The sequence below is a fragment of the Lycium ferocissimum genome, chromosome 3, assembly GCF_029784015.1.
Source record: "Lycium ferocissimum isolate CSIRO_LF1 chromosome 3, AGI_CSIRO_Lferr_CH_V1, whole genome shotgun sequence".
Classification (NCBI taxonomy): Eukaryota; Viridiplantae; Streptophyta; class Magnoliopsida; order Solanales; family Solanaceae; genus Lycium; species Lycium ferocissimum.
In genome coordinates, this window is record NC_081344.1 from 1,146,254 (window position 1) to 1,174,122 (window position 27,869).

The 27,869-nt window shown below is 35.1% G+C and overlaps 4 protein-coding genes and 1 long non-coding RNA gene across 6 annotated transcripts; 3 read left to right on the plus strand and 2 right to left on the minus strand.

Moving 5' to 3' along the window:
• Nucleotides 1-272: 272 nt before the first annotated feature.
• LOC132049151 (zinc finger CCCH domain-containing protein 14-like) lies at nt 273-5,142 on the plus strand. The gene is made up of 3 exons (XM_059439847.1): nt 273-544; nt 2,360-2,420; nt 4,128-5,142. The coding sequence occupies exons 1-3, from the start codon at nt 472-474 to the stop codon at nt 4,915-4,917; spliced, it is 924 nt and encodes a 307-aa protein (XP_059295830.1). The 5' UTR covers nt 273-471; the 3' UTR covers nt 4,918-5,142.
• Nucleotides 2,987-3,576, plus strand: LOC132049152 (uncharacterized). The gene is made up of 3 exons (XR_009413056.1): nt 2,987-3,354; nt 3,425-3,480; nt 3,555-3,576. It is a non-coding gene; the product is annotated as an uncharacterized LOC132049152 (long non-coding RNA).
• A 220-nt stretch (nt 5,143-5,362) lies between the features above and the next one.
• LOC132049153 (late embryogenesis abundant protein 46-like) lies at nt 5,363-6,885 on the minus strand. Its single transcript, XM_059439849.1, has 2 exons — nt 6,717-6,885; nt 5,363-6,000 (listed from the first exon to the last, which is right to left on the minus strand). The coding sequence occupies exons 1-2, from the start codon at nt 6,801-6,803 to the stop codon at nt 5,617-5,619; spliced, it is 471 nt and encodes a 156-aa protein (XP_059295832.1). The 5' UTR covers nt 6,804-6,885; the 3' UTR covers nt 5,363-5,616.
• A 9,216-nt stretch (nt 6,886-16,101) lies between these two features.
• On the minus strand, nt 16,102-17,917 carry LOC132049154 (11 kDa late embryogenesis abundant protein-like). Its single transcript, XM_059439850.1, has 2 exons — nt 17,737-17,917; nt 16,102-16,859 (listed from the first exon to the last, which is right to left on the minus strand). The coding sequence occupies exons 1-2, from the start codon at nt 17,821-17,823 to the stop codon at nt 16,422-16,424; spliced, it is 525 nt and encodes a 174-aa protein (XP_059295833.1). The 5' UTR covers nt 17,824-17,917; the 3' UTR covers nt 16,102-16,421.
• A 5,990-nt stretch (nt 17,918-23,907) lies between these two features.
• On the plus strand, nt 23,908-27,843 carry LOC132049155 (uncharacterized). 2 transcript variants are annotated; one of them, XM_059439852.1, is made up of 3 exons: nt 23,908-23,934; nt 24,831-25,067; nt 25,922-27,843. In XM_059439852.1, exons 2-3 carry the CDS (start codon nt 24,835-24,837, stop codon nt 27,594-27,596), a joined length of 1,908 nt encoding a protein of 635 aa, XP_059295835.1. In that variant the 5' UTR covers nt 23,908-23,934; nt 24,831-24,834; the 3' UTR covers nt 27,597-27,843. The 2 variants fall into 2 exon arrangements, with proteins under 2 accessions (XP_059295835.1, XP_059295834.1); XM_059439851.1 differs by lacking the exon at nt 23,908-23,934 and having other exon boundaries at nt 24,740-25,067.
• Nucleotides 27,844-27,869: the final 26 nt, after the last annotated feature.

Here is a 27,869-nt window from a genome sequence, read left to right on the forward strand (position 1 = left end):
TTGTTACACCAAAATTTAAATAAGGAGGTTAGTGTTACGAAGTCAAACGTGAGAATGTCTATGAAATTATCCCAATTTTCAAAGGCCCAGAAAGAACTAAAGCCCAAAAAATAACAGATCCACAAGTGCACGTAACTTTACCAACTCACACTACTGGTATAGCACGTGACTTCCTCCAAATATTTACGCGTCACAATTTTCATCCTCCAAATAATAAATTCATAAAAATATCAAAGATATTCCTTTATTATCCTAACTATTCATATATCTCATTTCCTCATCTTCACACCCTCTCCTTTTTTTTTTTCTCTTCACCGAAAAACCCTAGTTCTAGGGTTAGGGTTTTTGCCTACTAAATTCACTCTTTCTACTACTACTAATACTATTATTACCTCTTTACTTAGGCTTTTATAGTTCTTAGTTTTATTTTTCTTGTAATTTTTTTGTTCGAATCTGAGAGTTTTATTAGCTATGGATTTCCGTAAACGAAGCAGAAATGAAGCTGGTCCTAACTTCAATGGAGGTTTCAAGAAATCAAAGACAGGTTTATACATTTTATTTTTCAGATCTACTTTTATACTTAATTTTATGTTTTTTTTTGGGATTTTGTACTGTTATTTTCTCTCATTAGCCTTGTTTTGTATGTTTTGGAGGAAGGGAAAATTACGCTTTATGTCTACTGGGAGAAAATATTTACGCCACGTAGCCCATATTTTGAGTTTGTTACCCAGTTTAGCCCATTTTTGTGTATAAACACCTTTTATACGCTAGTAGCAATGTTGATAGATTATGTATAATGCTTTCCCTCAGCTATAATGTTGGGCTACTTGGTGTAATATCCTAGTTGGGCTGTATATTTTTGAATAACTCCCCTTGTTTTATTGTGTTTAGATTTGGTAATGTCTATGTTTCATACTCCCTCCATTCACTTTTACTTGTCATGTTTTGCTTCTCGAGAGTCAAACTACGTGGACTTTGACCAACATTCTAATGTGTATTTTTATCATATATTAATACGAGAAGAATTGCAACTTATAGTATTTTTAATATAGTTTTTGAATATTTAAATTTTAAAATGTTGAATTAATCTAATTCAATTTAGCTCTGAAGATTCGTCAAATTAACTCTCTAGAAGCGAAGCTTGGCAAGTAAAAGTGAATTGACAGAGTATATTGGAAGCTTTTCGTACTTTTTCTTGTTATGACGGGAGACGGTAGAACATGAACGGCGCATATTGGTTGAAATACTTTTGAACCGTGGCCGAATGACCATTTGTTACCCTAAATTGGGGAAAGTACTTTCGGTAATAAAAGGAAGTAAACAGTTTATGTTTAGGAGGATAAACAGAGGCTCACATAAATAAAAAAAGGGGGAAATAAAAACTTAAAGAGAGACCCTTTGTTGTCTAAGTGTTTAGGATGGCGAAAGGCGAGGCGCGGCGATAAGGACTCGCCTCACGCCTCATGGCGAGGCGTGGCATGGCGAGCGCCTTTTATAAGCGAGGCGAGAATTAACACAAAAAATTAAAATATTAAATATGCATATATAAATACCCAAAAACTCAAATACTCAACAAAATACTAGCAAATATTTCAATTGAAAAACTAAAAGTAGATAGTTGATAGTTGATACTAAAGTCTAAAAGTCTCCAACTAGATAGTTAATAAGTCATAAGGTCCCTGAGTGTTAGCATTAACCAAATTATACGAAGCAACATCTATTCTTCTTCAAGATCTCCAAATTCTTCAACCACAAGAGTGTTAGCATTATATTGTCTCTTTATTCTGTTCTGTTTTAAAAAAGTCAGCCAGCTTTTTTAAAGAAAATCAAAAGGCGACGCCTTAGTTGCCATACACCATAGCCTTGCCTTTTAGGAAATGCCACGCCTTGGCTGTCCACGGCGAGGCAGGCTTGCCTTGCCACGCCTCACGCCAAAAGGCGTAAGGCGAGCGCCTTTGACCACACTGTGTCTAACTATTTAATAGGGGAGCTTTAATGTTTAGCAAATGTAGCTTGAAGAAATGAGCTTCTAAATGTTAAAAAACAAAAACAAATTCTCTCAAGAAAATGCATAGAAAGCTCAAAGCTTTAGGGAAAAGTGGTATACAAAACATAAAGACTCTGTATTTGTAGTGTGGTGTAGCTTTATTTACTTTGACGATGAAGGAATATATTAAGAGAATATATGGTGAACTCTCTCCTCTAATATTTGGTTTCTATATTTCTAAGTAATAATTGAATGTAGTTTGTTTCGATGTTAATAAGGTACTATATGATATTTGTCGAATTTTTGTCCAGCATCAATTTAATAACTAACAAAAATTCTAACTCGGAAAAATTAATTAATTTGGTGCAACAGAAATGGACTCCTTATCAGGTGGTATAGGAAGCAAAACGAAGCCATGCACGAAGTTTTTCAGGTTCAAATCTTTCTCACCTAATGTAACTTCTTGAATTTTAAATTTATTGGGAACTTTTAATTGATATCAAGTGCAAGATCCGAAACGTTCACTTTTCTCCTGTTGTCAGAAGCTTGAAAAACATATATATCTGCCCTCGAGGCTGATGAATTCTCAAAAAATGCTCTAATAATCTAATGATGAGACATCTGTCAGTTAACGATATCCACAGAGATAAATATTTACCAGCTGTAATACACTTGGATGAGAGGGGAGCTCTATGACATATAATATTGCAACAGTCCTCCAAAGTTTCTGCTTACTATGTACTGCAATGACTTTTTTCGAGCCTTTTAATAATATGTTTCAAACAGGTATGTAACTCAATCCTTACTAAGATGTACTGTAAAACTTCAGAGTGGTATAATCTAAGTAAAAAGGTATTTATTTAATGTCTCTATAGCCGAATCTCAGTTTTCTGTGTGTACCGGTTAGTGAACTGCTTTAAAGTTTTGAGTTGCCAAATGGTACTCAAGATACCAGTGGGTTTCTTCCCTTTGCCATTTGATGCTTCAAATTACTAGATTTAGGTGATGTTCTTTTTCTTCAGTTCAGAAGGGCCAACGAGTGCTGAGATTTCGTCCTTGTGATGCCCTTGAATTACATGAAACGAAGTTGTTTTGAAAGTCTTATAAACTCTTTAAATCAATGCATTCTTAGCTAAGAATAACATAGTGCTAGCAAATGATCCAAGATGGCGTATCAAGTAATCGAGAGGCACAGTTGCTGTTGGTACGCGTACATTAGGTTTGGTGTTCATAAGGATTCTTTTATTTTGGTTAGGGATTTGTGTGGGATTCAAAGGAACTCAACTTTAGATAATCCATACTTGTCTTAAAAAATTACTCTATTAGAATGTAATGAAATAGGCCAAAATAAAGCGAAGAACCCGAAGGTACTTGTCTTAAAAAATTACTCTATTAAAATGTAATGAAATAGGCCAAAATAAAGCGAAGAACCCGAAGGTTCAGTCAATTTCACCTGTTTTGATTACATCATATTGTATTTATTATGGTTGTGGGTGGGTAAGGTGTATGGATCATATTTTATTAATTTGGTATTTAAAATTGGGTCCTAAAAAATGGCATGGATGAGTCTGTGTTGGTCAATGTTTGAGACATATTTTTTTTGGCATGTCCTTTTCCGTTTTTTCATGCTTTGGATGAGTAACAGGGAGAATTAATAGTTTTCTTCTCACTTTTAGACTTTTTTGAACCTTATTTGTTTCAATGGCTCTTCATAAAAAATATCAGTTGTTTCAAATGTTGTTTTGTGTCGTTCCAAATGAATAGTTTCCTTTGTGTATTTCTGTTGGAGATTGGAGTGGGTAAAAGGGAAGTAGTTCTCATGGGTCTTTTTGGTGATTGGAACTTAGGGAGTCAACAATCCCCATTTCATGCAGCTCTGTTGTATGTGTATATGCACGGCTGTTAAAATACTTGAGTGCAACTTGAGTCCTCACTTTTTGTGGTTAGGGTGGGATGAACATCTTTCCCTTGTTTTTAGAATATGGTCCGGGTAAAGATTCCTCATTTGCCTTAGTGCACTAGTCCTGTTACGGGGAAGTGAAAATATCTGCTTCCTGGGTTATACCCCTTTGCTTATTGAGATGAGATATATGTTCTTAGCTTGGTTTGGAATTGATCTTGTTCGTTTTGTTCTATACAGCACTGCTGGCTGCCCATTCGGTGAGAGCTGCCATTTCCTTCATTACGTCCCTGGTGGCTATAATGCTGTGGCCCAGATGATGAATTTAGGACCAGCTCCAGGCTCAAGAAATGTGGCTGCACCACCCATGTCCAATGGAAATGCTCCTGCTGTGAAAACCAAACTTTGCAACAAATTCAACACAGCTGAGGGATGCAAATTTGGAGACAAATGCAATTTTGCCCACGGGGAGTGGCAAATTGGCAAGCCTATTATGCCATCACAGGAGGATCCACGAGCCATGGGTGTTGGACCAGGACCTATTCCTCCTAGTCGTTTTGGTGGGCGAATGGAGCCTCCTCATGCTTCTGGACCTGCTGCTAGCTTTGGTACCACGGCTACTGCAAAGATCAGTGTGGATGCTTCTCTCGCTGGAGCGATCATCGGGAAGGGCGGTGTGAACTCTAAGCAGATTTGTCGACAGACTGGAGCCAAGCTGGCCATTCGGGACCATGAAACAGATGCAAATCTCAGAAACATTGAACTAGAGGGTACCTTCGAACAAATTTCTCAGGCTAGTGCTATGGTAAGAGAGTTGATCAACAGCCTTGGTCCAGTAGGTGGCCCTGGAAGAGCTCCGGCAGGTCCTGGTGGCCCCGGAAGAGCTCCAGCAGGTCCTGGTGGCCCTGCTCCTCCTATGAGCAATTTCAAGACGAAGCTTTGTGAGAATTTTGCCAAAGGTTCTTGCACTTTTGGGGACAGGTGCCACTTTGCCCATGGGGCTGCTGAATTGCGCAAAACAGGAGTTTGATTTTAAGAAAGGCAGCTTGTTCCTGTGTTGCTTGTGGTCATGCTTGGTAAAGCTGATACATTTGTATATCTCAATTTTGGGCTCTAGTTATGAAATGGAACTTCATGAGACAAGTGGAGTATTTTATCTAGGCATGATTTGGTGGACATCTTATTAACAGTACTAATCGTTCTAGTTTTGTTGAGTTGTGCTAGTTGCTTATTTTAGCGCTCTGTTTCCACTTAATGCTATTTTTTAATCCCTTCAATATTTGTGGTTTTCGATTGGTCTGCTGAAAGATGTGTCTGATTACGATGGTCCTGTTTATCATTTTCACATGGTAAAAAAGGACAATAGTTTTTGTATCCAACATGAAAAACCATGATTTTTTTTCACCTTATAATGTCACAGAGCAAAGTTGAATCATAGCTTTACACCGTCAACATTTTAGAAGGGAAACGACACGAAGAACGGGGGGAGATTAAACCCTCCCAAAAACAGACATGAAGCACCTAAATGCACCGTCTTAAAGATAATAACAAAGGCATCAAAAGCCAATAAATTCTAGCTCAATCTAATATCCTAACTATAGAGTCGAATTCAGGATTTTATATTTCTGGATTCTGAATAACAAATCTTTTTTTATTCATTGCAAATGATGTGTGTCAAAGCTACTGAATCTTGTCGAACCCATAATTTTTATTGTGGCTCCACCCTTACCTAACTATAGTTACCACCAGTGCCGTAGCCCTGGTTAACTCCACCACCTACATGGGTGTTATGAGCAGCAGAAGCCCTTTGAGTCCCAGTGGCTGTTCCAATAGGGTGAGATTGAACCACCCCCTCAGTCACCTGACCTGTTGGCTCACCAGTGCCGTGTCCCGGCAATGCTGACATCTGATGTAGCCCCGTTGAGTGTCCGGTGGACCCTGTGGTGGTGTTCGAATAATGTGGCCTACCCGTGCCCGTGCCTGAACCATGGTTAAGTGCTGCATTGCGGTCCTGAGTTACCTGTTTCTTCATCTCTGCTTCATAGATCCTTTCTTGTTTCTTCTCTGTTGCCATCTCTTTCTGTGTTGGATCATGTGCTGTCATCCTTTCCACCTGTTTGAATACAACAACGTTATGGCAAACATGGTTTTACTTGGTATAAAGTAGAATATTCAACATTTTTCTGTTTTGACAATGGTACGTGCTCTCTTTTAGATATCGAGTAACTCCATCACCAAGGTGGCTTATCAGATAAGAAGAAATTAACTATTGTTATATTGTCTCATTTGAAATTTGATCCATCTCTCTTATAACTTTACACCAACTTCATTAATCGTTATGATGCTACTAAAGATACTGCTCTTTAGGAATGATGGACAAATTTATTACTAGAATATACAAAAACCTACAACTGTCCCTCAATATTCTTAGCAACCTAGGTCGGTTATGAATTTATGATATTACTGAAGATACTGCTCTTTAGGAATAATGGACAAATCTAATACAATATATATAAAAATCTTCAACTGTGCCTCAATATTCTAAGCAACTTAGGTCTGCTATATGAATCTTACCGATGATATCGTTTCATTTAAGCTAATCTCAAGCCAATATATCTGCTTACAAAAGTTCCCTGTATTAGTTATCTAACTTATCATTTCTTCAAATCATTGTGGATCTAGACACGATTAACGAAAAAGATCAGTTCAGTCAAATACCAATTGATTACAAAAAATATATTTCAATGACGTTAGTATGCTTACTTTAGGTCATGAATACATTTTACAAGCGAAAAACAATGTTTGTAATAACAATAAATAAATAAAAACCTTTTCTTGTACAACGGCTTTGGTCTTGTCCATGCCAGATTTAGCCGAAGCTGCCACATTAGAGGCTTTTTCTTTCATGTTCTGCATTTTCACTCTCTTTTTACTTCTATTTCCCTTCTTGCAATTCTATAAAATTTCTGCAGATGTTCTTTTCCTTTTTTGTTTGAGTTCTGTAAAAGAATTTATGTAGAGATTGTTTAAATATGTTGGCCTAAAGGTAACTGTAAGACACGTGTCTTAACTCTGCATCTTACATCATCGCCCTTCATTCTCCTTTGAACATCTGTCTAGACAGGTTTCGTAACATTAGCAGAAGTAATAAGGCATAAAACACTCCTAAATTATAGCGAAATTGATGACTACACCGCTAAACTATGCGATGATTACTATAATCACCTAAACTTATTTTTTTGCATTATTTACCCCCTTTAACTTACTTTTTCATATTATTTACCCTCTTAACTAATAACATAGTAAAAAAAAATAAGTAAAAATGCAGCATGTGCAAACACATGCTTATATATTCTATACTGACAAAAGGTCTTACTGCTTTTTTTCATTTGATTCTTTCAAACCAAATGATCGGATCCTAAGCCTCTATCAAACCCTTCGTCCCCCTTCTTTTGTTGTTACGATCTCCATCTCTTCTTTTAATTTTTCTTTTCTAAATCGAGGGTCTGGTCATTTAAGTTTGAAAGAATCAAATGAACAAAGATATTTAGACCCTTTTATTTAGTTTAAAATAAGCGCATGTTTGCACATGCTTCAATTTAACTTATTTTCTTTATTAGATAATTACTGAAATAGGGTAAATAATTCAAAGAAATAAGCTTAAGAGGTAAATAATATTAAAAAACTAAGTTCAAGGGAGTCACAACACCCCTGCATAATTTAGGTGTGTAGCCGACAACCTCGCCATTTAGCAACATGTCTAAAGTAAACTTTTTAGCATCCAGAACAGGGGGGAAAAAAAAGGTAGGAAATTCTTTTTCTTTATGAAAATTTGGATTTTTCCTCCTTTAGCAACTTATAAAATACTGACGATCAACAATTTCAAGAAGATAGCTAGGGTCATTTAATTTGAAATAAAAAAATTCACTATTTTTAACGATGGTTCTCCTGTCCTTCTCTCTCTCCTTTTTTTTTTTTTTCCCTTTCTCCAAAATGCATCTTAACAATGCAAGAAGACTTCTGTCAGTTTTAACTTTGTGTGATCCGTACTATTTATTTTTCGAGATTTAAAAATTATCAGTATAAATTTTGATCACTATTTTCAGACAACTACATTTCTTTATTATATTGATATAAGATAAATTGCAATTGATATAAGCATGTATCTGAATTACATCCGAAATGAACGAGCAGAAACCGGGAAATCAAGACCGCATGGAGGAAACACGCTTTTTCCCTTTAGTTGAAAATCGGAGTTGGACAAATTTAAACATGCAAATTGATACACAAATTAAAAGGTTCAAAGACGCATTAAGAAAAATACGACCAAAAGATTACCATTATGCCTAAACTAGTGTGTCAAACAAGATGGATCCTCTATACCAGCAAAGCAGCAACACAAACTCAAAATATCAGCTAAGATTGCCCCAGTGAGCAACACAAATTGGTGAAAGCACAAGAGATGAGTATGATAAATCAACAGGCATAAAACAAAAGGATTAAGTAGAGATACAGCATTAAGTGTGAACTTATAGACAGTGGCCAATTTAAGTATGGTTTGGATGATTAATCACTCCACTAGTGTGAGACTGTGAGAGTATCATCAAATAAAATCAACAGCCGAGTCTATCGTTCAAAGAGTACATAAATATGTTGAGTGCATATATAATACTACATAACACTATCACAATGATAAGCATAGATCTCAAACTCGAAATAACGCATTGAAGAAGGGAACTCTAGCGACCCTAAGTGCGACGAATTCAACCTCATTCATGTCGAAGTTGCTTTTGCTATGCTGAGGTCCACCAGTCCACAACTCCCCCGTACAAATGTCATACTTGCAGAGGGATAGCTTGTCCCTGTCCTTGTCGTCCTGCCACAGAAAGAGCAAAAAAGACTTTTCAAAATGCAAGCGTGAAATGTTATTAGCTGCTTGTGATCATCCATAGTGGGTTGCTTCAAGAATTGCAGCTTGATGATGCGCTTTTATTCATCCCATTTCAACTTTGTGTGATCGTGTAATACCAAGACATGGAGCTCATCTTTTAGTAATTGAGAGAACGAGAGGCGTCCGTTCCAATCCAAGAGATGAGTGCTGCTGATCATGCTCAACTTTGACAAGTCAAAATTTGCTTTAGGGAAAGTAGTGTGACCAATGTAGGTCTCATTAACCATATCCAGTAGGTCTCATTAACCATATCCAGAACATCAACTTCTATATCATCGACGAGATCATCATCATCCTCCTCCGTTTGAACAAACCAAATGCAACAAGCAACCCCCATCCTAAAGAAGAGTTGAATGCTATGACGTCCATCATCACTGTATTTTGATAAATTTGAAGGAATGGCTTGCCAGCGAGGACAATTATTTAGGTGCCCAACCTCGAGAGTGAGAAGTTCGTAACCAAGTTTTTTACCATCTTCTTGATCATGAACAGAAAGCAACTTGACAGAACCATCAACGAGGTTAGAGTTAAACGGAGGAACAAACTCGAGGGTCATGCACAAACTAGGATTTTGTGGATTGGGGATTGGCAGCACTTGGCGGAATTGGCAGGATTCTATGTGATAAAGCGGAGTTTGAGAATAATCATCATTCTTCATTAAATAACGCTGAATTTCAGAATACTCCTTCTTCCTTAATTGCAAGCCGTGACTGCTCTGACAGATTGGTCTAAAGCCCGATATCTTACGACAGTGACTAACGATATCCACATCATCGTCGAGGAAGCAACTGAACGGGGAGTGTTAGCCATGAAGATACAAGAACAATGGGTGCAGAAATAGGGTGTTCCACAGCTTGCAAACACATTTGAATCTACCTTTGACCAAATCCCCAACAACCAATCTAAATTTTCAGACTGGGGCTTCCGTCGTGTTCTTCAGCTTTTAACACACCCACTTGTTCAAAGGCCGAAGCGGCAAGATGTTAAAAATTATTTCAATTGGAAATAATCGTGTGTTATCATCATCAACATGTGCACATCACTATCCATAATTAACCTAATCCCTTTTGATCAAGATTAACTAAGCCTTCTAACTTTTTATCTTCTCCGCAGAGTATAAATATTGAAGAGGTTAAAGTAAAGCACCAACAAGCAACTAGTATATATGGATGGGTACGTGGGTGAAAAAAAATATTTTATTGGTAAATTCTATGATTCTTGTATAACTAGCAGCACCCTTATTTATAATAGTTTGAATATAAATTCTAACTAGACACGAATTAAAAGATTTCTTATAACTTTGAATTGTTTTTTCCAACGTTGGGGAACAAATTTAAACAAAAAAAGGGAAATTAGTCCAAGAAGATATAAACAAACCTCAAAGAAAGAGATGGTTGTTAATTTTACTTCAGATGGTGATGGATTTGCTTATGAATCTGCACAACACAGATGTAACAAAGGCTCACCTAATTTATAGGACTACTTGGGTTTAGTTACTTTCGTTGTTGGACTCCAAGTCCTAAATAGTGGGATTCTTTTCACAAATTAATTAGGACAAAATTAAATGGTTTTCACAAATTGATTAGGATATAAAATGGGCCGGGTAGGTTACTTGTATTGCGTTGGACTCCGATTCCTGATTATAGTGGGATTCTTTTCACAAATTAATTAGAAAAATTTACACTCTTATTACCCCAAATCACCAATTTTTTTTTTTTTTTGTTTTTGATTAAACTGTGTCTCCTTTGATCATTTATTTGCAAAAAGTTATAGAGTTATCATGGGTTCATTTGGGCTAAAGCCAAAGATTTTTTTTTTGTTTTTTTGTTTTGTTTTTAGTATCAGAGTCGTCATCTGCCCTAATCACCAAAATTAACCAAACAACTACTGAAAATACTGAGATATCATATTAGGGCACAAAAAATACTGGAATGTCTTGAAAGCTTGAAAATAGCCCTAAATTATCATTACTGGCTTAGGAAGAGTTTATGTTTGTGTGAAAGAAAATCTATAATTTAAAAAGATTTATAACTTTGGGGGGGGGGGGAAGATATAACAAACCTCAAAGAGAGTTTTCTAGCATTAAAGAGATGGCATTCAGACTTATTCATCATAGTTTTGGCTTGTTTTGAATCTATATATGAAAGAACTGTTTGCGTTGGTCTCGTGGAAAATCATTTTCTTAATACAAGTTTATACTATCACCCCAAATCACCAATTTTTTTTATTTTTTATTTTTAATTAAACTGTGTCTCCTTTGATCATTTATTTGCAAAAAGTTATATTTCTATAGGCAAGATCAGGTGTCATCTGCCCTAATCACCAAAATTAACCAAACAACTACTGAAATGTGAGATATCATATCTTGTGCTTGAAAGCGAAAATAGCCCTAAATTCACAGGTGTGGGCGATCTTGTGCTAAACGAAACGCTTTCACTTTTCATAACCAAAATGAAAGAAAGTCAACTGATTCGCGGCCTTTTATGCCCCTACTTGCTCATTCGCAATTGAGAGACTTCTTTAATTGCTGCCCTATAACTTGCTCATTCGCAATTAGGGATGAGTGTACAATAAAAAAGTCACGCTTTATATATATTGATCATATAATTTTAGGGGGTTGGACCAAGTAGGAAAGTCAATAAAATAATATAGTTAAAATGAGTAACTTTTTATCTTTAAATTTTGAGTTAAAATAAGCAAAATCCAATCAAAAAATCACTTAATTTTAGCAGGTAAAATGTCAATAATTGAGTAACTCTCATTTAAGAGATAGTTGAGTGACCATAAATATGGCAAGTTCCCTGTCAACAGTTCTTCTTCTTTCTATTCTATGAAGGGACCCTCTTACATAAATGCACAATAAGAATAATAGCCGTAAATAGTTCCTTCTTAAACAGCTGCTACGTGAACAACCATTTCATCACGATATAGGAGCTTAATTAATTAAGGTATGGAAGAACTCTTTGAAGCATGGGCAGGTAGCTTAGAAAACTGGCAACCTATCGCATGAGGGACTTCCATAAAGAGGTCAATCAAGCTGAGCAGTAATAGTGATGTGCTCTTAGAGAATGTCAAAATATTCTTGGATGCAAAACTCATCCACACAAAAGTGTGATCGCAACCCTTGCATACAAGGGAACAAAAAAATCAAATATAAAATGCAAATTTGAAAACACCCAGCTTAATTCGTTGTTCTAATCGGTGGTATTAATGCCAGTGCCACCACCACAACCTGTAGTTGTGCCAGTGGTAGTTCCTCCCGTGCCACCAACATGTTTTGCAGCTGCATTGTGTGCTTTCTCCAAAGAAACTAACTAGACAAAATATAACAAGTTAGTTTCAACATCCACTGGAACATAACTAATTAACTAAAAAGTAAAACTAGTTAAGTCTTAATTTCAACATCCACTGGAACATAACTAGACAAAATATAAACCAAAGAGAGTTTACTTTATTTATTATGGTGTCATCATCATAAAAGCCAACACCACTATCCACATACAAGTGGGATCATGACTACAACCCTCTTCTTCATACACAAAACAAAACGCCAGATACATACAATGAAAATTTGAAAACACTCATAGCTATATTGTTCTAATATGTGGTTTAAACACTCGTGACGTTTAAGTGCACACTAAAAACCAGTGGTGCCTTGCAAATTTTATTTTCAGTGCCAGTGCCATAAACTTTTTCGATCTAATATGTCACAAATTTGTGTGGTTGTGTCTATAAACCTTATAGTAAGTAGAAAAGTAGTTCCTCCAGAGTATTTTTAGTAGTACCAAAATATTGGAATCATATATTAGGACCCCTATAATACTACTATTAATAAGAAAATATATTATGAATTTAACTTGTTCATTCCAAAATCACATTTACTCCATCATGCCATTGTGAGACTCAAATACACACACACACACACACAATTTATGTATTTATTTAACATAAAAGAATCTGAAAAATGGAAGAAACGAAAAAAATATAGGAAACCTTTCTCTCTCTCTCTCTCCTCTCTCTCTCTCTCTCTTCTCTCCTTCTTTTCTAGTCGTCATTCTCTCCGCCTGTTAATTTTAAGAAACCAATAAAATAAGCTTCAATTAAAGCATTTTATAACTATTCGTGAGATGTAGGGGTAATGAGGTTTGGACAGTTAAAATAGATAGACATCTTAATTCCTTTTGATTTGTATATAGTTATAGAGACTGATGCTTGTCCTAGACGAATCTATATGGAGATGACTTTGAATTAAAAAATAAAATAAGATTTTTTTTGAATTTAGTGATCTAAAAGCTATAATAACTTTTGGGATTAGTTTCTGCGGATTATCAATCATCTCAAGAAAATTTTAAAATTAAATTATTGTCAAATAAAAAATACATCATTTTTAGGACTAAAAAAATTGTATCACATAAATTCGGATAGATGAAATACTAAGTTGATCAGTTACATTACTTAGAGTGCACTGAAAATTTGAAATTATAAGTTTATAGTTTAATATTCCCTCTTCAACTAATTTACACTAATCTGTTCAAACTTTTAAACTATGAAGCTTTTAAGTATTTTGAAATAAAATATTTAAAAGTCATATAAAGAAATTATTCTTGTCAAAGAAAATCACGGTAGACCCCCGAAATTAGAGAGGGAGTATTTGATATTATTTCAAACGTTCGACGTTTACGAAGTTTTTTTTTTTTTTTTTTTTTTTTTGAAAAAGAACACACTTCAAAAACTTGACCGAGCACGAAATTGGTTATAAAATTTAAAAGGAAGAACACTTTCAAATTTTATTTTCTTAAATACTGACAAGCCTAGCTACAACACTTCCGAAACTTTTTCGATCTAATATGTCACAAATTTGTGTATTTGTGTGACTATAAACCTTATAGTAAGTAGAAAAGAGGAGTTCAACTTAATATATATCATAGAGTATTTTTATATTGTACGTGTCAAAAATATTGGAATCATATATTAGGATCCCTATAATACTACTATTAATAAGAAAATATATTATGAATTTAACAATCTTACCTCGAACGTGATAATTATCCAAAATCACATAAGGAAGAAAATTACTCCACCCCATGCCAATGTGAGACTCAAATACACACACACACACACACACACACAATTTATGTATTTATTTAACGTAAAAGAATCTGAAAAAATGGAAGAATCGAAAAAAATATAGGAAACCTTTTCTTGAGCAGCGGCTTTGGTCTTCTCCATGCCAGCCTTTGCTGAAGCTGCTGCATCCTTTGCTGTCTGCATTTTCTCTCCTTCTTTTTCCTCTGAACGATCAACTCTTTTTCTTCTTTTAGTGTACTTACACTTTCTTTTTGTTGCAAGATGAGTGGGATAAATACGCGTTTGTATTAGGTTTATATAGGAGTTGGATAGAAAACGAAAAGAATAGATTGATGATCCATCGGACAATATTATAACTTTTGTCAACAGAGTCGTGAGAAGTATTTGGGTGTATATGAGGTTTGGACACGTTTGCAGTAGTTGAATAGATAGACATCTTAATTCCTTTTGGATTTGTATCATTTCATGTTTATGGGGAATGATGCTTGTCCCCTAGACGAATCTAGTCAATATGGGATGACTTTGAATTATGATGTTAAAATTATACTAATATGGAGTATCTATTAACTAGAAGGGGTCGTTTGGTCGGGAAGAAATTATTGTGATTGATAACAATCATCATGTTGAAACACTTGTTGGATTAGTTATCTCCAATATGATTATTATTTCAACCCTCAATGAACATATGATAAAAAATAGCAACACAAACAATCTCGAATAATTTATCCCAATTAGTTTGATCCAACATTTTATCTCTTCCCAAACGTTTTAGGAAAATCATAACATATGGTACTAAATTTTTATCCCACGTATTATTTTGCTTTATCAATCATATAAAAATTGATATTTGAAGGATTTGTACCCTAAAGGTGTTTAGAAGGTAAAATGAAAGAGCGTCATACGAAATGAAATAGTAAAAGGATTGGTTGATTATAAAGTCATTCAAAAGTTGAAAATGCTTGTCATTTAATAAATTAAAATTATGTTTTGTAGAATCTTTTTATAATTCGTAACGAAAAATTTGCTTAACTATCGAGATAAGATAACAAAATATTTTACTATTACTATATATATCACATTAAATTGATATACTCTCATCCGGAAGAGATATCCATATGATAACCCTCAGTAGCTAGCATGCATATGGCTGCATGAATAAGCACAAATTACCTATATTGAGTTCAAATCAACCCCTCCATTAGACTGTAGAAAATATAGAAGCCCCAACATAACAGACCCTCTTGTTCAACTCGTGAAAACTTCGGAAATTTCGGTGGTGAAATCTTTAAGAACTTCTTTTTTCAAAAACTTGCCATGATTATCATAATTTTGTAATAATGAAAGCACAACAAAGAAATTTTGAAATTGTTCCTGAAATAAATAGGGCCATGTTAACTTATTTGAATGGTTTGTAAACTTATGTGAATAGATGTATACATTGAAGTTGTACCTAAAATAAATAGTGCCATGGTAAACACATGCTAAACTTATTTGAATACTTATACAGTTTGTAAACTAATTTGAATGGTTCGTATCTATTGCATTATATTGTATTGTTACTTTGAATCTAATACTACTTATTTTATATTATCAAATTTATCCTTACGAAAAAAAATCTCACTTATGAATTATGTCGCGCCGATTTGATATGATCGCAACGATGTATTTACCTTCAAAACGATGTATTTACCTTCAAAATTACTTAACAGTGTAGATTTGACTAAAAAAAATAATTTGCGGAGGTTTTAGCCTCTTCTAGTAACTAGTGAAGGCTAAAACAAAAGTGGTAATCTCGTCTTGCTTGCTGGGAGAGAGGAAGCTTCCGGACCATCTTTTCCTATTCAAAGATAGCGGTAAGAGATGATATTTACAAGGACGGGAAGCGGTATCGAACAAGAAGAGCTGAAAGTGAAGCACCCTTTGAAAAGCTTCCCCACTACAACCCAAAAACAATATATAATGCCAAATCGAGACCGAGATATAGAGAGGGTTGTCCTTTTGTTTTATTGGGCTAAAACCTCCGCGAATTACAACTTTCAGCCTCCACAAACTACCCGTGTGCACAAAACTTATAAACTCTTAATATTAACTCTATCCTTAATTTGCTAGCTATAATTAATAATATGCTCATTGAGAAGCGCAGTATTTGATCAATACACTTCACTAGATCATAGATATATGAACGGCTTATTTGCATAAATTCTCCTCACTCTAAAAGTAAAGACCTTATGTATGGTATACAAATATTATGAAAAAATAAACGTTCACTCTGAAAGATAGACCTTATGAAGTGTAATATATTCCAAAATATCGACTAGCCTAGCTCCCCATCGCTCATACCGTAACATTACATAACAACTTACAAAAGAAAAAGGAAAAGGAAAAGAAAAAGAACACTCCTTAACAGCTTAACTTCTCTTATAGTAGCTACTAAATGCAATTACTACTCAGACATATCACCGATCCCTATTTTTTTTTTAATCTCCAATCCCTAATTAAAAGGCAGAACTGGTGGTAGATCCATAACGCCCACCAGTAGTATTAGGGCCTTGAACCGTAGCTCCTCCGCTTCCCGTGGTGGTCCCGGGGGGATACTGCGTACCCGTGGTGGTCCCCGAGGGATATTGCGGCCCAGTGGCCGTTCCCGCTGTGGTCCCAATCGGGTGCTCCGCTGCCACTCGGCCTCCCGGCAACACCCCTGTAGTATGCCCGGTAGTGGTGCCGTGTGTGGCGTGGGTCCCCATGGTGTGTCCAGGACCCACGCCAACTCTAGCAGTGTAAGCAGTAGTTCCTCCGGTGGCAGCGGCTTGTCTCGAGGCAGCGTTCTGCTCCTGCGCGGCCAGCTTATCCATCTCCGCTTGATGGATCCTCTCCTCCTTTTTCTCCGTAGCCATTTGTCTTTGCACCGGATCACTTGTCGTCAATTTCTCCGCCTATTCGACAAAATTTCAAGTTAATTGGCTACAACAAGCTAGAAGTATGCAGTGTTGCAATAGCGAATTCATCTAAAACTAGGACTAATGGAGTATCTAATCCCATCCGCTCCCTAGCTTTCGTCTGTCGGCCCAGCAGAGTGCTTTCGCCGTTGGTGTTCTTTCTGACCTCTACGCATTTCACCGCTCCACCAAAAATTCCCTCCCCTACAGTACTAATTCAATATATTTTATGCGGAACATAAATTATATATTAAAACCTAGTACTAAAATTGCAATTGAATATCATAATATTAAAATACAGTCAAACCTCGTTAACAACAGTATTTCACTAGCACGATCAAATTTACCAACTAAAATAACAAACAAAAACTCATAATTTTATAATACAGAAACAACATAATGTTTCAGTATAACTGCCAAATACCTACTGAAATAACAACTCATAATTTTAAAATACTGTAAATCTCTCTATGAAATAAACCTCTATAGCAATATTCCACTAAACGATCAAGTTCCTTTTAAAATGATATTTTATGTCAATGTTAATGTTATATTAGATGTTATTTATAATATTTTCGCTATAATAGGCAAAAAGCAGGACAAACGAAGTCTTTATAGGGAGCTTGATTAACTTTAGGATAAATTTAATCTTAAGAATCTTAAAAGTTAAAGCTAGAGAACTTAAATTATGAAGCCGCCTCTATATATCTGATTGTGCTTTCCATTAAGAAATATTTATTACTGTATAAATCAACTTAATCCAATAAAGCAGTAAAAGATTGATACATGCACTGCACAGAACTTTAAACTCTAAATTATAATCTTGAGAAAGAAAAAAATAAAAATATAACGAAAAATGGAGAAAAATAAAAACCTTCTCTGCCACAATTGCCTTGGTCTTTTCCATGCCAGAGTTGGCCGAGGCGGCAACATTAGCTGCTGTTTCCTTTGCTGCCTCCATCTTCAAATTTCTTTTTTTTTTTTTTTTCCCTCTTTACTTTACCACGTTTATAATTTTTCTTAGTTTCTTGATTATGAATATAGAGAACAAAATAAAATATTCATTGATCTTTGGGGTAATAAAAGAAGAGTGAGGATGAGGACGTGGGGTGGTGCCACGTGGATAAAAAAGTTATGAGTGGCATGATATAAGAGTTGGCTGCATGAGACTTCAACACGTACGTTTGTTAAGGTTTGTCAAAATGATAAGAACTGAACCTTGATATTAAATTTGTGAAGATTTGATTGTCAAAATGTAGCAGATGAGAACTTCAGCTTGACTTTTTTTATAGATTATATTATATTTGGCCTGACGTGAAGATAATTTTAGCTCAAGTTTGAAAAAATTTCATACGTAGTGTTATTTTATCTTCATTGAGATTTGAATTAGGGCAACTTTATCGCATGATATTTTTTGTTTTTATTAAAATTTGGACAATAGATGGTCTTTAAAGGGAAAACTGGCTCAATTGGTCATTAGATCACATGATCCATGGAAGCACTAGCTAATAGCTAGTTGATTCTTTATTTGCTAAATTAAACGTAAATATAGCAAATATCATGTTTTATGCGGTGAAACGGGCGAGTTAGTCTTTAATTTGTATATATTGCTTATGATTTGCACTTGATTCGTTATAGTGTTGTTTTAAAATTTATAGGTTGCTTAAAATGACTAAGTCGATCACTTGCGTTTGATGTAGAGGGTGGTTATTTTTAATTGTGTTCGAGTTTATGGTAGGTTGCTGTGACAATTGTAATGTGTGATGCCGTGTGTGGCCATATACATAACAATGTTTCAAATCAAAATTGCTTGAGCACGAACACATGCGATAGCATGCTCCGTGCACATATATCGCACTGGGAAGGATAGACTAGATTGCTACTAGGCGAGCAATTAACGCACGGCCTAGGGCTATAAAAACTTTATGTTGAGAAGCTTTGTTCTTTTGTGCAGAATATGGCAAAGGCTTGATTACGCACTTTAAGTCAATGGTACTTATCTCATTGTGATCATTTAATACCAATGCTAATTAGATGAATCGTACATGACTTTGTTGCATATAGTCATTGAATCGGATAGTAGATACATGGGAAAATTACAGAAATATACAAGTTGGTCACTTACGTTGCAAAAAAATAGCCTAAAACTTACATTACAAAAAATAACCCAAAATATATAAACATTTACAAACATATACAGACACTTATATCAATATATATCAACATATACAAACATATACAAAGGTAGAGAGAGATAGAGAAAGCGAGAGAGAGTGAGAGAGAGAAAAGTTTGGGTCATTTTTTATAAGAATTAAAAAAATAGGTCAATTTTGATAGCATTGTTTCCCCAATTAACATATAGTGTAATTTTCTCTAAATACATTATAGAAGTTCAGCCAATGCAAGTTTTATGTTTCAAGTATCCGTCTAGACTTTTTCATGTAACTAGATTTCTGTTGTTGGAGGCTTACTTCTCTTAATACCCTTCCTGGAAGCTGATTAGGAGATTAAGAGTTCTAGGTATAAGCTGTTTGTTTTGTTAATGATAATTTGCATTGGTTACTAAAAAAAAAAAAAAAGAAACCAGTGTCCTTCAAGACTCATCCAATTTTGGAGCGTGATATGGGGGAAAAATAGCTTTGAGCCGACAATCAAAATTTAGTCACGATTTCAAATGTATTGAAAAGTAACCATTTTTAATCGAAAATAAAATTTAATACCCCTAGCTAAAAGATGGAACAACTCAAACATGAAGTGTTGGAGTTCAAAGGTTTGACAAGTAAAACTACAACACAATTAGCTGGAGTTTTAAACTTTAGGAATAACTTATGGAGTTCAAACATTTATCAACCGATGAAACTTCAAGAACGATTTTCTTAGAGTGTATATGATATGATCCTAAATGGCACTAATGGCACAAGAATGCCTAGAAGGACGTGGGACGTTTGGATGATAGCATGGGAAGAGATTGTGGAGGCTTCTACACCAAGTGGAAAAAGGGCAAATTGTGGCTATAAGATGCAAATCATGGCCAAGATCCCAAATTCAAGGCTAGGGATGCAATTTGGGCTACAATTGCAAGACAGTTGGTGTTTGGAAAATGAAGATCCCATGTTGGGCTATTTTTGCAAAGAGCCACTTTAGGGCCTTTGTTGTAAGAGCTTTTACTATAAATAAGACACTTGAGCCCATTTGGATTGGCTTATAAGTTGCGAAAATGAACATAAAGGTCGTTTTCACTTTTTGAGTGTTTGGTGGCTAAAAAAGTCATTTTTGTCTTAAAATAAGCCCAAAAATAATTGGTCATTTGACTTAGCTTATCTAAAGCAGCTTATAAGTTTAAAACAACTTATAAGCCAAAAAAAAAATAAGTCGAGCTATCCCAACTTATTTTTTTGGCTTATAAACTATTTTCAGCTTATAAGCTGCTTTTTTTAAGCCCATCCAAACAGGCTCTTAGTCTTTCATTTCTTCCTTAGCTTATGCATTATGAGAAGATGAATACTCTTTTTGAGTAATAGTTTAATTTGTTTATCTAGGTAGCTATAGTTTTAGTGATAGACAATGATAGATTCCATTGTTGGCTTATGAACCTCATTTTCATTGATTTCATGAAGAATTGTTCATTTGTGGATTTAATTGAATTTCTCTTGCCTTGATTTCAAGTAGTATAGGTTCTCTTCCAATTGAAATGGTGTAGGTTTGATATATTTAGGTTTGTCCATAGATTCATTATCATTAGGGTCTAGCATTTATCCTTCTTTTCTCATCCCCTTTTCTTCAATTCTCATCTCAATTTCTTGTTTTCCTTTACTTTCGCATTTTAGGTATTGAGTCTTTCCCCCAAAATCGATTCCATATCATTTGGTACAATCCTCAATCCTAGGTTCTTCTTATTTGAAAAAAAAAATGAAATTTTTGAAATTCAAAAAAATTGTTGTTGTGTTGTGTTTTGTGTGGTTTTGATGTTAGATTTGAGTTCCTCGATATCAAATCTAGCTAGATTTCGAATTTGAGAGTGTTTGGAGGTATTTTGAAGAAATCACCATTAAATAACCTTCAAACATTGAAGAAAACCAAGTGAGTTAGTTGATTGGAGGCTTAATCGAGTTCAATTTGGAGTGGGCTTTGTTCTCCTAGTCGAGAGGAGGTTAGATTTGAAATTTGAAGCCAATTCGAGTTGAAATTAGAGTACATTGAAATTTGGGTGTTCTTAGTGTTCTTGAGCATCTTCATAAATTCATAAGGAAGAAGACACCCAAAGAAGCCTTTTGATCCAAAATTTCAAGTATAACAAGTGAAAAAGTGTTTGTTGGGCTAAATTTAGCAAAACATATGATATAGTAAGCACAAGGCACCTTAAATACATTCTTCAATTCTCATCTCAATTTTTTGTTATCCTTTAACTCCGCATTATAGGTATTGAGTCTTTCTCCCAAATCGATTCCATATCATTTGGTATCAGAGCCAGGTTAGAGTGTTGCTTCTACAATCCTCAATCCTAGGTTCTTATTTGAAAAAAAAAATGAAATTTTTGAAATTCAAAAAAAATGTTGTTGTGTTGTGTTTTGTGTGGTTTTGAGGTTAGATTTGAGTTCCTTGATATCAAATCTAGCTAGATTTCGAATTTGAGAGTGTTAAAAGGTATTTTGAAGAAATCACCATTAAATAACCTTCAAACATTGAAGAAAACAAAGTGGGTTGGTTGATTGGAGGCTTAATCGAGTTCAATTTGGAGTGGGCTTTGTTCTTCTAGTCGAGAGGAGGTTAGATCTGAAATTTGAAGCCAATTCGAGTTGAAATTAGAGTACATTGAATTTTGGGTGTTCTTAGTGTTCTTGAGCATCTTCATAAATTCATAAGGAAGAAGATACCCAAAGAAGCCTTTTGATCTAAAATTTCAAGGACAACAAGTGAAAAAGTGTTTGTTGGGCTAAATTTAGCAAAACATATGATATCGTAGGCACAAGGCACCTCAAATACAAGAAATATTCAGAAAAATCTAGCCCAAAGATCGAGGTACGAAATACAATACGTTATCACTGAAGGATTTTTACAGACCGTAAATTAAGGCTTGAATTGGTCCCAAAATTTGAGCAACTGTTACGGTTTTGCGGTCACTAAATATAAACCATTAAAATACATTCCTCAAATGCATTTTATGCTTCTGCTTCTAGAGTCCCATTTTACGGACTGTAGATCAAAGACGGGCCGTCAAATTGACCCCAAAAACTTATCTACTGTTGCTAATTTACGATAAAAAAAATACGGACCGTAAAGTGCACTCCTCAAATGCATTTTATGCTTCCAACTTAGGCCCGCAACGGTATTTGTAACACCTTGCGAAGGTTTGATCATATTACATGCCATTAAAGGAAGTGTTTTGAAAACTATCAAGCAAAGCCACAACCCTAAATGTGGGTGCGTATGCAAGTGAGTTTAAATCTTACTTCCAGCATTGCAAGTTTTTTGGGAAAACTTCAACCCTTTTACCTTCATATTATGGGGGTCAAGGGGACATACATTCTAAGTTTTCGTTAGGTATTTGTTCATTTTATACACTTCGACGTTGATGATAAAATATGGTTCTATACGCCGTATAACTTAACACTATAATTAATTGACCTTACTTAGTTGTTGATTAGTTCTTGAGTACCATTTCTTTTTGTGCTTTTTGTGCTAGTTTATTTTCAAGCTTTTCTCCTTTTAACCTCGTTGAAACTTCTTTGGCTCAAGTCCTTTAGTTTAATCGAGTCGTCCATCTTTCAATTAACAAAAATCTACTCTTCCATAAAGATTAACAACCTTGTGAATTGATTTGGATAAGGTGTTCTTGACCAACTTTGGAAGAAGCTTTAGGTTGAGTGGTAAGCTTGAGTGCAAATACGAGTGATGTGAGAAACTTTACTACTAATTTTGTTTGCTCGTTCTGTAGGTACAAGAAGGGAAGTCATAAGGAGAGGAGATATAAGGATGCCATCCATAGCTTTGGAGTGCGGGCTAAAACATAATTAGTGGTTCATAAAATAGCTATCTGCTACTCCCTTCGTCCCAATTATATAAGGGTATTTGGCTGGGCATGAAGATTAAGAAAGAAAATAACACTTTTGAATCTTTGTAGTTTAAAACAAGCCAAAATAATTTTTGTGGCTAGATATCATTTGTTAAGGATAAAATGAGGATTTTAGAGTTAAATTATTGCTAAATGTATAAAAATGTCATTCTTTTCATGAAACCGTATGTTTACAAGTTATTTCGTGAAATCATGAAAAGCGTCGTACAAATTGGGATGGAGAGAGTAATTTCTTCCTACTACATTGGATCGAAGAAATTGCATGAATTATCCTTCAAAATGGATCCATCAGGCACGTTACCGCCTCTTTAATTTTTGCCTTTAGTAATCGAACTCGACGTACCCACGTGGTGACATAAGTTTTGTAAAAAAATTATTTACTCGTGCTTTATATTATATATGTATTCATATTATAATTTAAAAATATAAACTTATGCTCCGAAAAAGTTACTCCATCCATTCGGTTGCCCAATTTATATGACACTCTTTACTTCTTAGTCAGTTTAAAAAAGAATGACACATTTTTATAATTAGTAAAAATTTAATTTTAAATTTATCTTTTTACTTCTAATGAAATAATTTTTAGTCAAACTCGTGGTAGAGGTTTCATAGACTAGACAAGTTACGCAATTTATTTTAGGAGTCGTATATTCTTTTATTTCCCATTCATAAAATTTGTATCGAGTTTAAACAAGTATTTTATAAAATGGGACGAGGGAGTATTTGTTACGAGGGACTAAATTAAAAACCAACACAAAATTGGGACAAAATTTCAAATGACCCCCATTGGATCGCAACAATCCGACCCGTTAACAATTTCTCCAAAACCGACCATCCTTTGCTCTGGTCATACTCTTTCCGATCTCTGCAATCGAAAGTAGCTTACCAAAATTCTCTTCACTTTTCAAGTAAGTAAAAATCTCTCAGCCAAACAGCTCCTATAAGCATTATCTAGTTTGAAACAATACTTACACATAAAAAAATCACCAAGATCTGATCAAAATCAACCCCTAAAAATGTCTTGTTTGGCACTTTCTCTTCAACCCACAAATGGACCCGACATTTTACTCCAAAACATGAATGGTTTAAAATAGCTATCTGCATCTCGTGCCTTAATAAGCACTTTCAGCTTGAAGATTAAGAAAGAAACACGCCTTTTGATTTTCCAAATTACCTACATCTTTGACTCATATCATTTGTTAAGGATAAAATTCTAGAGTCACTTGGTGATGTATAAAAATGTCATTCTTTTTAGACTGACTAAAAAGAAAAGAGCGTCGTACAAATTGGGATGGAGAGAGTAATTTCTTCCTACTACATTGGATCGAAGAAATTGTATATCTTCTTGTTAATTCCATTTATGTCCTTCATAATTATAACTTGATTAGGCATAATTTGTGAGATATTATAATTTAAAAATATAAACTTATGCTCCGAAAAAGTTACTGATCTAAGATACGCATTTCTTTCTTGATGGGTTTAAAAAAAGAATTTTAAATTAGTAAAAATTTAATTTTAAATTTATCTTTTACTTATATGATTTTTAGCTACAAAATAATTTATTTTAGGGGTATTTTTAAAATTTGTATTTTGTGGCATATTCATATAAAATGAGACAGAGCGAGTATTCGTCAGGAGGGACTAAATTAAAAACCAACACAAAATTGGGACAAAATTTCAAATGACCCCATTGGATCGGCCGATTAACAATTTCTCCAAAACCGACCATCCTTTGCTCTTTCCGATTCTGCAATCGAAAGGAGCTTACCAAAATTCTCTTCACTTTTCAAGTAAGTAAAAATCTCTCAGCCAAACAGCTCCTATAAGCATTATCTAGTTTGAAACAATACTTACACATAAAAAAATCACCAAGATCTGATCAAAATCAACCCCTAAAAAATGTCTTGTTTGGCACTTTCTCTTCAACCCACAAATGGACCCGACATTTTACTCCAAACCCGTGAATGGTTTCCACCATCTCGTGCCTTAATGGCACTTTCAGCTTTTCGCCAAACACGCCTTTCATTTTCCAAATTACCTACATCTGACTCAACTTCGGATCCTTCTATGTCACTTGGTGATGACCCGCTTGCTGCTAGTTCGGGTCAAGTTATTGTTGGTGTTGAATCCAGGTATATCGGGTCGTATATCTTCTTGTTAATTCCATTTATGTCCTTCCGATTATAAATGAGAAATAGATATTTGTGTGATCTAAAATGAGAAATAGATATTTGTGTGGGTGTAAATCATTTCGTTAAGGGTAAAATGGGATATTTTAAAGTTACATTGTTTCTAAAAATAGAAAGACACCATTCTTTTTTGGGACTGACTAGAAAGGAAAGAGTGTCATATAAATTGAGATGGAGAGAGTAGTTGTTAATAATGTTAGTATAATAATGATAAGTTATTGTTGATGTTGAATCCAGGTACCGGGTTGTGTATCGTCTTGTTAATTCGATTTATGTCCTTGCTATTACTATTACTACTGATGATAATAATGATAATATGGTTGTTAATAGTGTGTTTCAATGTATTAGGCGTTTGGCCATAGAAACTAAATATTTTTCACTTTATTTGGAATTTTTGAAGTTGGAGTTGTGTTTGGTTATAGTTTTTGCAAAGAATATTTGGTTGTTTGAATGTACTATAAGTGAAAAAAGTGAAAACAAGGTTTTAGGTGTTTTTCAAATTCCAAATTCAAGTTGTATTTGTAATTGTAATGGCTAAACGCTAATTTTAAAATAAAGTGAAAAAATTTCCGGGAAAAAGTGAATAATTCTCATGGCCAAACGGGTCCTTAGTAGAATAATGATAAGTTATTGTTGGTGTTGAATCCAGGTATCAGATCGTGTATCGTCTTGTTAATTTGGTTTATGTACTTGCTGTTCTACTGCTGATGATAATAATGATAAAGATATGGTTGTTAATAATTTGTTTGAGTGTATTAGTATAATAATGATAAGTTATTGTTTGGTGTTGAATCCAGGTATCGGGTCGTATACCGCCTTGTTAACTCAATTTATGTGCTTGCTATTACCACTGCTGATGATAATAATGATAAAGATATGGTTGTTAATAATGTGTTTGAGTGTATTAGTATTGTGAATCAAGCTGTTAGTGTGGTTGTTACTGCGTGTCGTGGTGTAGATGTGACACCGGAGAAGTTAGCTAAGAAATACGCGGAGATTTATATGGCGTTGGATATTGTGTTGAGAGGGGTTAGTAATATTAGGTTGGCGGCTATGTTGGCGTCTATGCACGGGGAGAGTATAGCGAAAATGGTACATTCGGCTATTCATACGGAGAATAAGATTAGGGGAGGTGATAGTTGGGTTAATGTGGAGGCACATTCGTTGGAACAAGAAGGCGGATTGGAGACGTTTTCGAAATTTTTGTTTGAGTTGCCTCAAGAGACGTTGGAGGCGGGTGATGAGGTGGCGGCCACGTTGGCGATTATTACGGGTGGAGAAAAAGAGGAGGAGAAAGTCGAGGAGATTGAGGTGGAGAAAGATCCCTTTGCAGCAAGCGATAAGATTAATCAGCCAGAGTCTTTGGTTGGTGATTTTAAGAAGGATAAAGGTAAGGATAGTTCGGATGTTACAAAGGCATTGGCAGGGCTTGACGTGACTACTTTGCCGCCTGCTGCAGCTAGCCAGTCAACACACATCGGGGTGGAAGGGTTTGAAGGGGATTATGGTGGGATAGAGTTTAGTCATGAAGGATCAACACTGCCAGAAGATTTTGAAGGGATTAATGATGCTTGGGGTGGTGGATTAGATGCTTCTGAGTATGTGGGAACGAAAAAGGTGAAGAAAGATCAGGGACTCGGTGGGCTTGAATTACTCGAGACCAGTGAACCACCAAAAGTTGCAGCTGGAGCTACTGCTGAGGGTGGTGCTGGCAAGAATCTTGAGGATATTTTGATGAAGAAAATGAATGGTCCAGAAATGTTCATTACTGAGGAGATCAGTGCTGAGTTCAGGGAATCGTTGCTTGCTAGAGTTGGTTTGATGGGCATTGTTTACTTAAAAACTCTGCCTCCAAAGTCTTCTGATGATAATAAGGAAACTGAGTTTTCATTCAAGGTTGAAGACACCGCTGCTGTTAAGAGGTTTGTCATGCAAAATTCTCGTGTGAGCAGCCTTGGGAATGGTCTATTTCATGTGAAGACATCACCGTCAAATGAGCCTATACCGATTATTAAGTACAGTTTGCTACCACGTTTAACTCCATTGCCTTTGAGGATTCGACTTGTTAAGCGTCTTAGTGGGACATTACTTTCTGTAATGCTGCAGTATGTTGCAAATCCTGATATTCCGGTTCCATTAACCAATGTGACCTTTGTCCTGAAATTACCAGTGGACCCAACATTATTGAAAGTTTCACCTAAAGCTGTATTGAACCGGTCTGAGAAAGAACTGAAATGGCATGTTGATGAGATTCCACCCAAGGCTCATCCTGGCAAATTGAAGGCGAGGTTCCCTGTAGATATTAATGATGATGATGATGCGGTAGAGCTAGAGCTTGTTGGTTATGTAAAGTTTTCATCACAAGGGACTAGATCTTTGTCTGGCATTTCTCTGCAGCCGGCTTTAGAGGGGAAGACCGATTTCTATGAGGTTGATCACAGGTATTCAAGTGGAGTTTACACATGCAATTAAGCATCAATGATTTTCTTTTTTTTTTTTTTGTGGTTTGAAATTGAGTATCTTTCTGCGTTCTATCTTTTAACATGGTGTGAGATGTCAAAGTATTTGCAGCTTTCTTTGAATGTACTAGCATGTAATCTCGATGATCTGAATTTTGAGGAATTCTTTTGTTTAAATCTTCTGAGTCTCTCTCTTTATGTAATGGGTCAAAACATTTTGATATCTGATATATCTTGTCTAAAAAAAGTCTTTTTGTTTACTGGATCTTGACATCTAACACATCAT

Excerpts from the sequence above, each read along its gene's own strand:
- LOC132049153 (XM_059439849.1), bottom strand. The coding sequence starts at position 6,803 with ATGCAGAACATGAAAGAAAAAGCCTCTAATGTGGCAGCTTCGGCTAAA. Across the intron at positions 6,001-6,716 it reads AAGCCGTTGTACAAGAAAAG|GTGGAAAGGATGACAGCACA; the intron begins GTTTTTATTTAT and ends GTATTCAAACAG.
- LOC132049151 (XM_059439847.1), top strand. The coding sequence starts at position 472 with ATGGATTTCCGTAAACGAAGCAGAAATGAAGCTGGTCCTAACTTCAAT. Across the intron at positions 545-2,359 it reads TTTCAAGAAATCAAAGACAG|AAATGGACTCCTTATCAGGT; the intron begins GTTTATACATTT and ends TTGGTGCAACAG. Across the intron at positions 2,421-4,127 it reads CCATGCACGAAGTTTTTCAG|CACTGCTGGCTGCCCATTCG; the intron begins GTTCAAATCTTT and ends TGTTCTATACAG.
- LOC132049154 (XM_059439850.1), bottom strand. The coding sequence starts at position 17,823 with ATGGAGGCAGCAAAGGAAACAGCAGCTAATGTTGCCGCCTCGGCCAAC. Across the intron at positions 16,860-17,736 it reads AGGCAATTGTGGCAGAGAAG|GCGGAGAAATTGACGACAAG; the intron begins GTTTTTATTTTT and ends TTTGTCGAATAG.
- LOC132049155 (XM_059439852.1), top strand. The coding sequence starts at position 24,835 with ATGTCTTGTTTGGCACTTTCTCTTCAACCCACAAATGGACCCGACATT. Across the intron at positions 25,068-25,921 it reads ATTGTTGGTGTTGAATCCAG|GTATCGGGTCGTATACCGCC; the intron begins GTATATCGGGTC and ends TGTTGAATCCAG.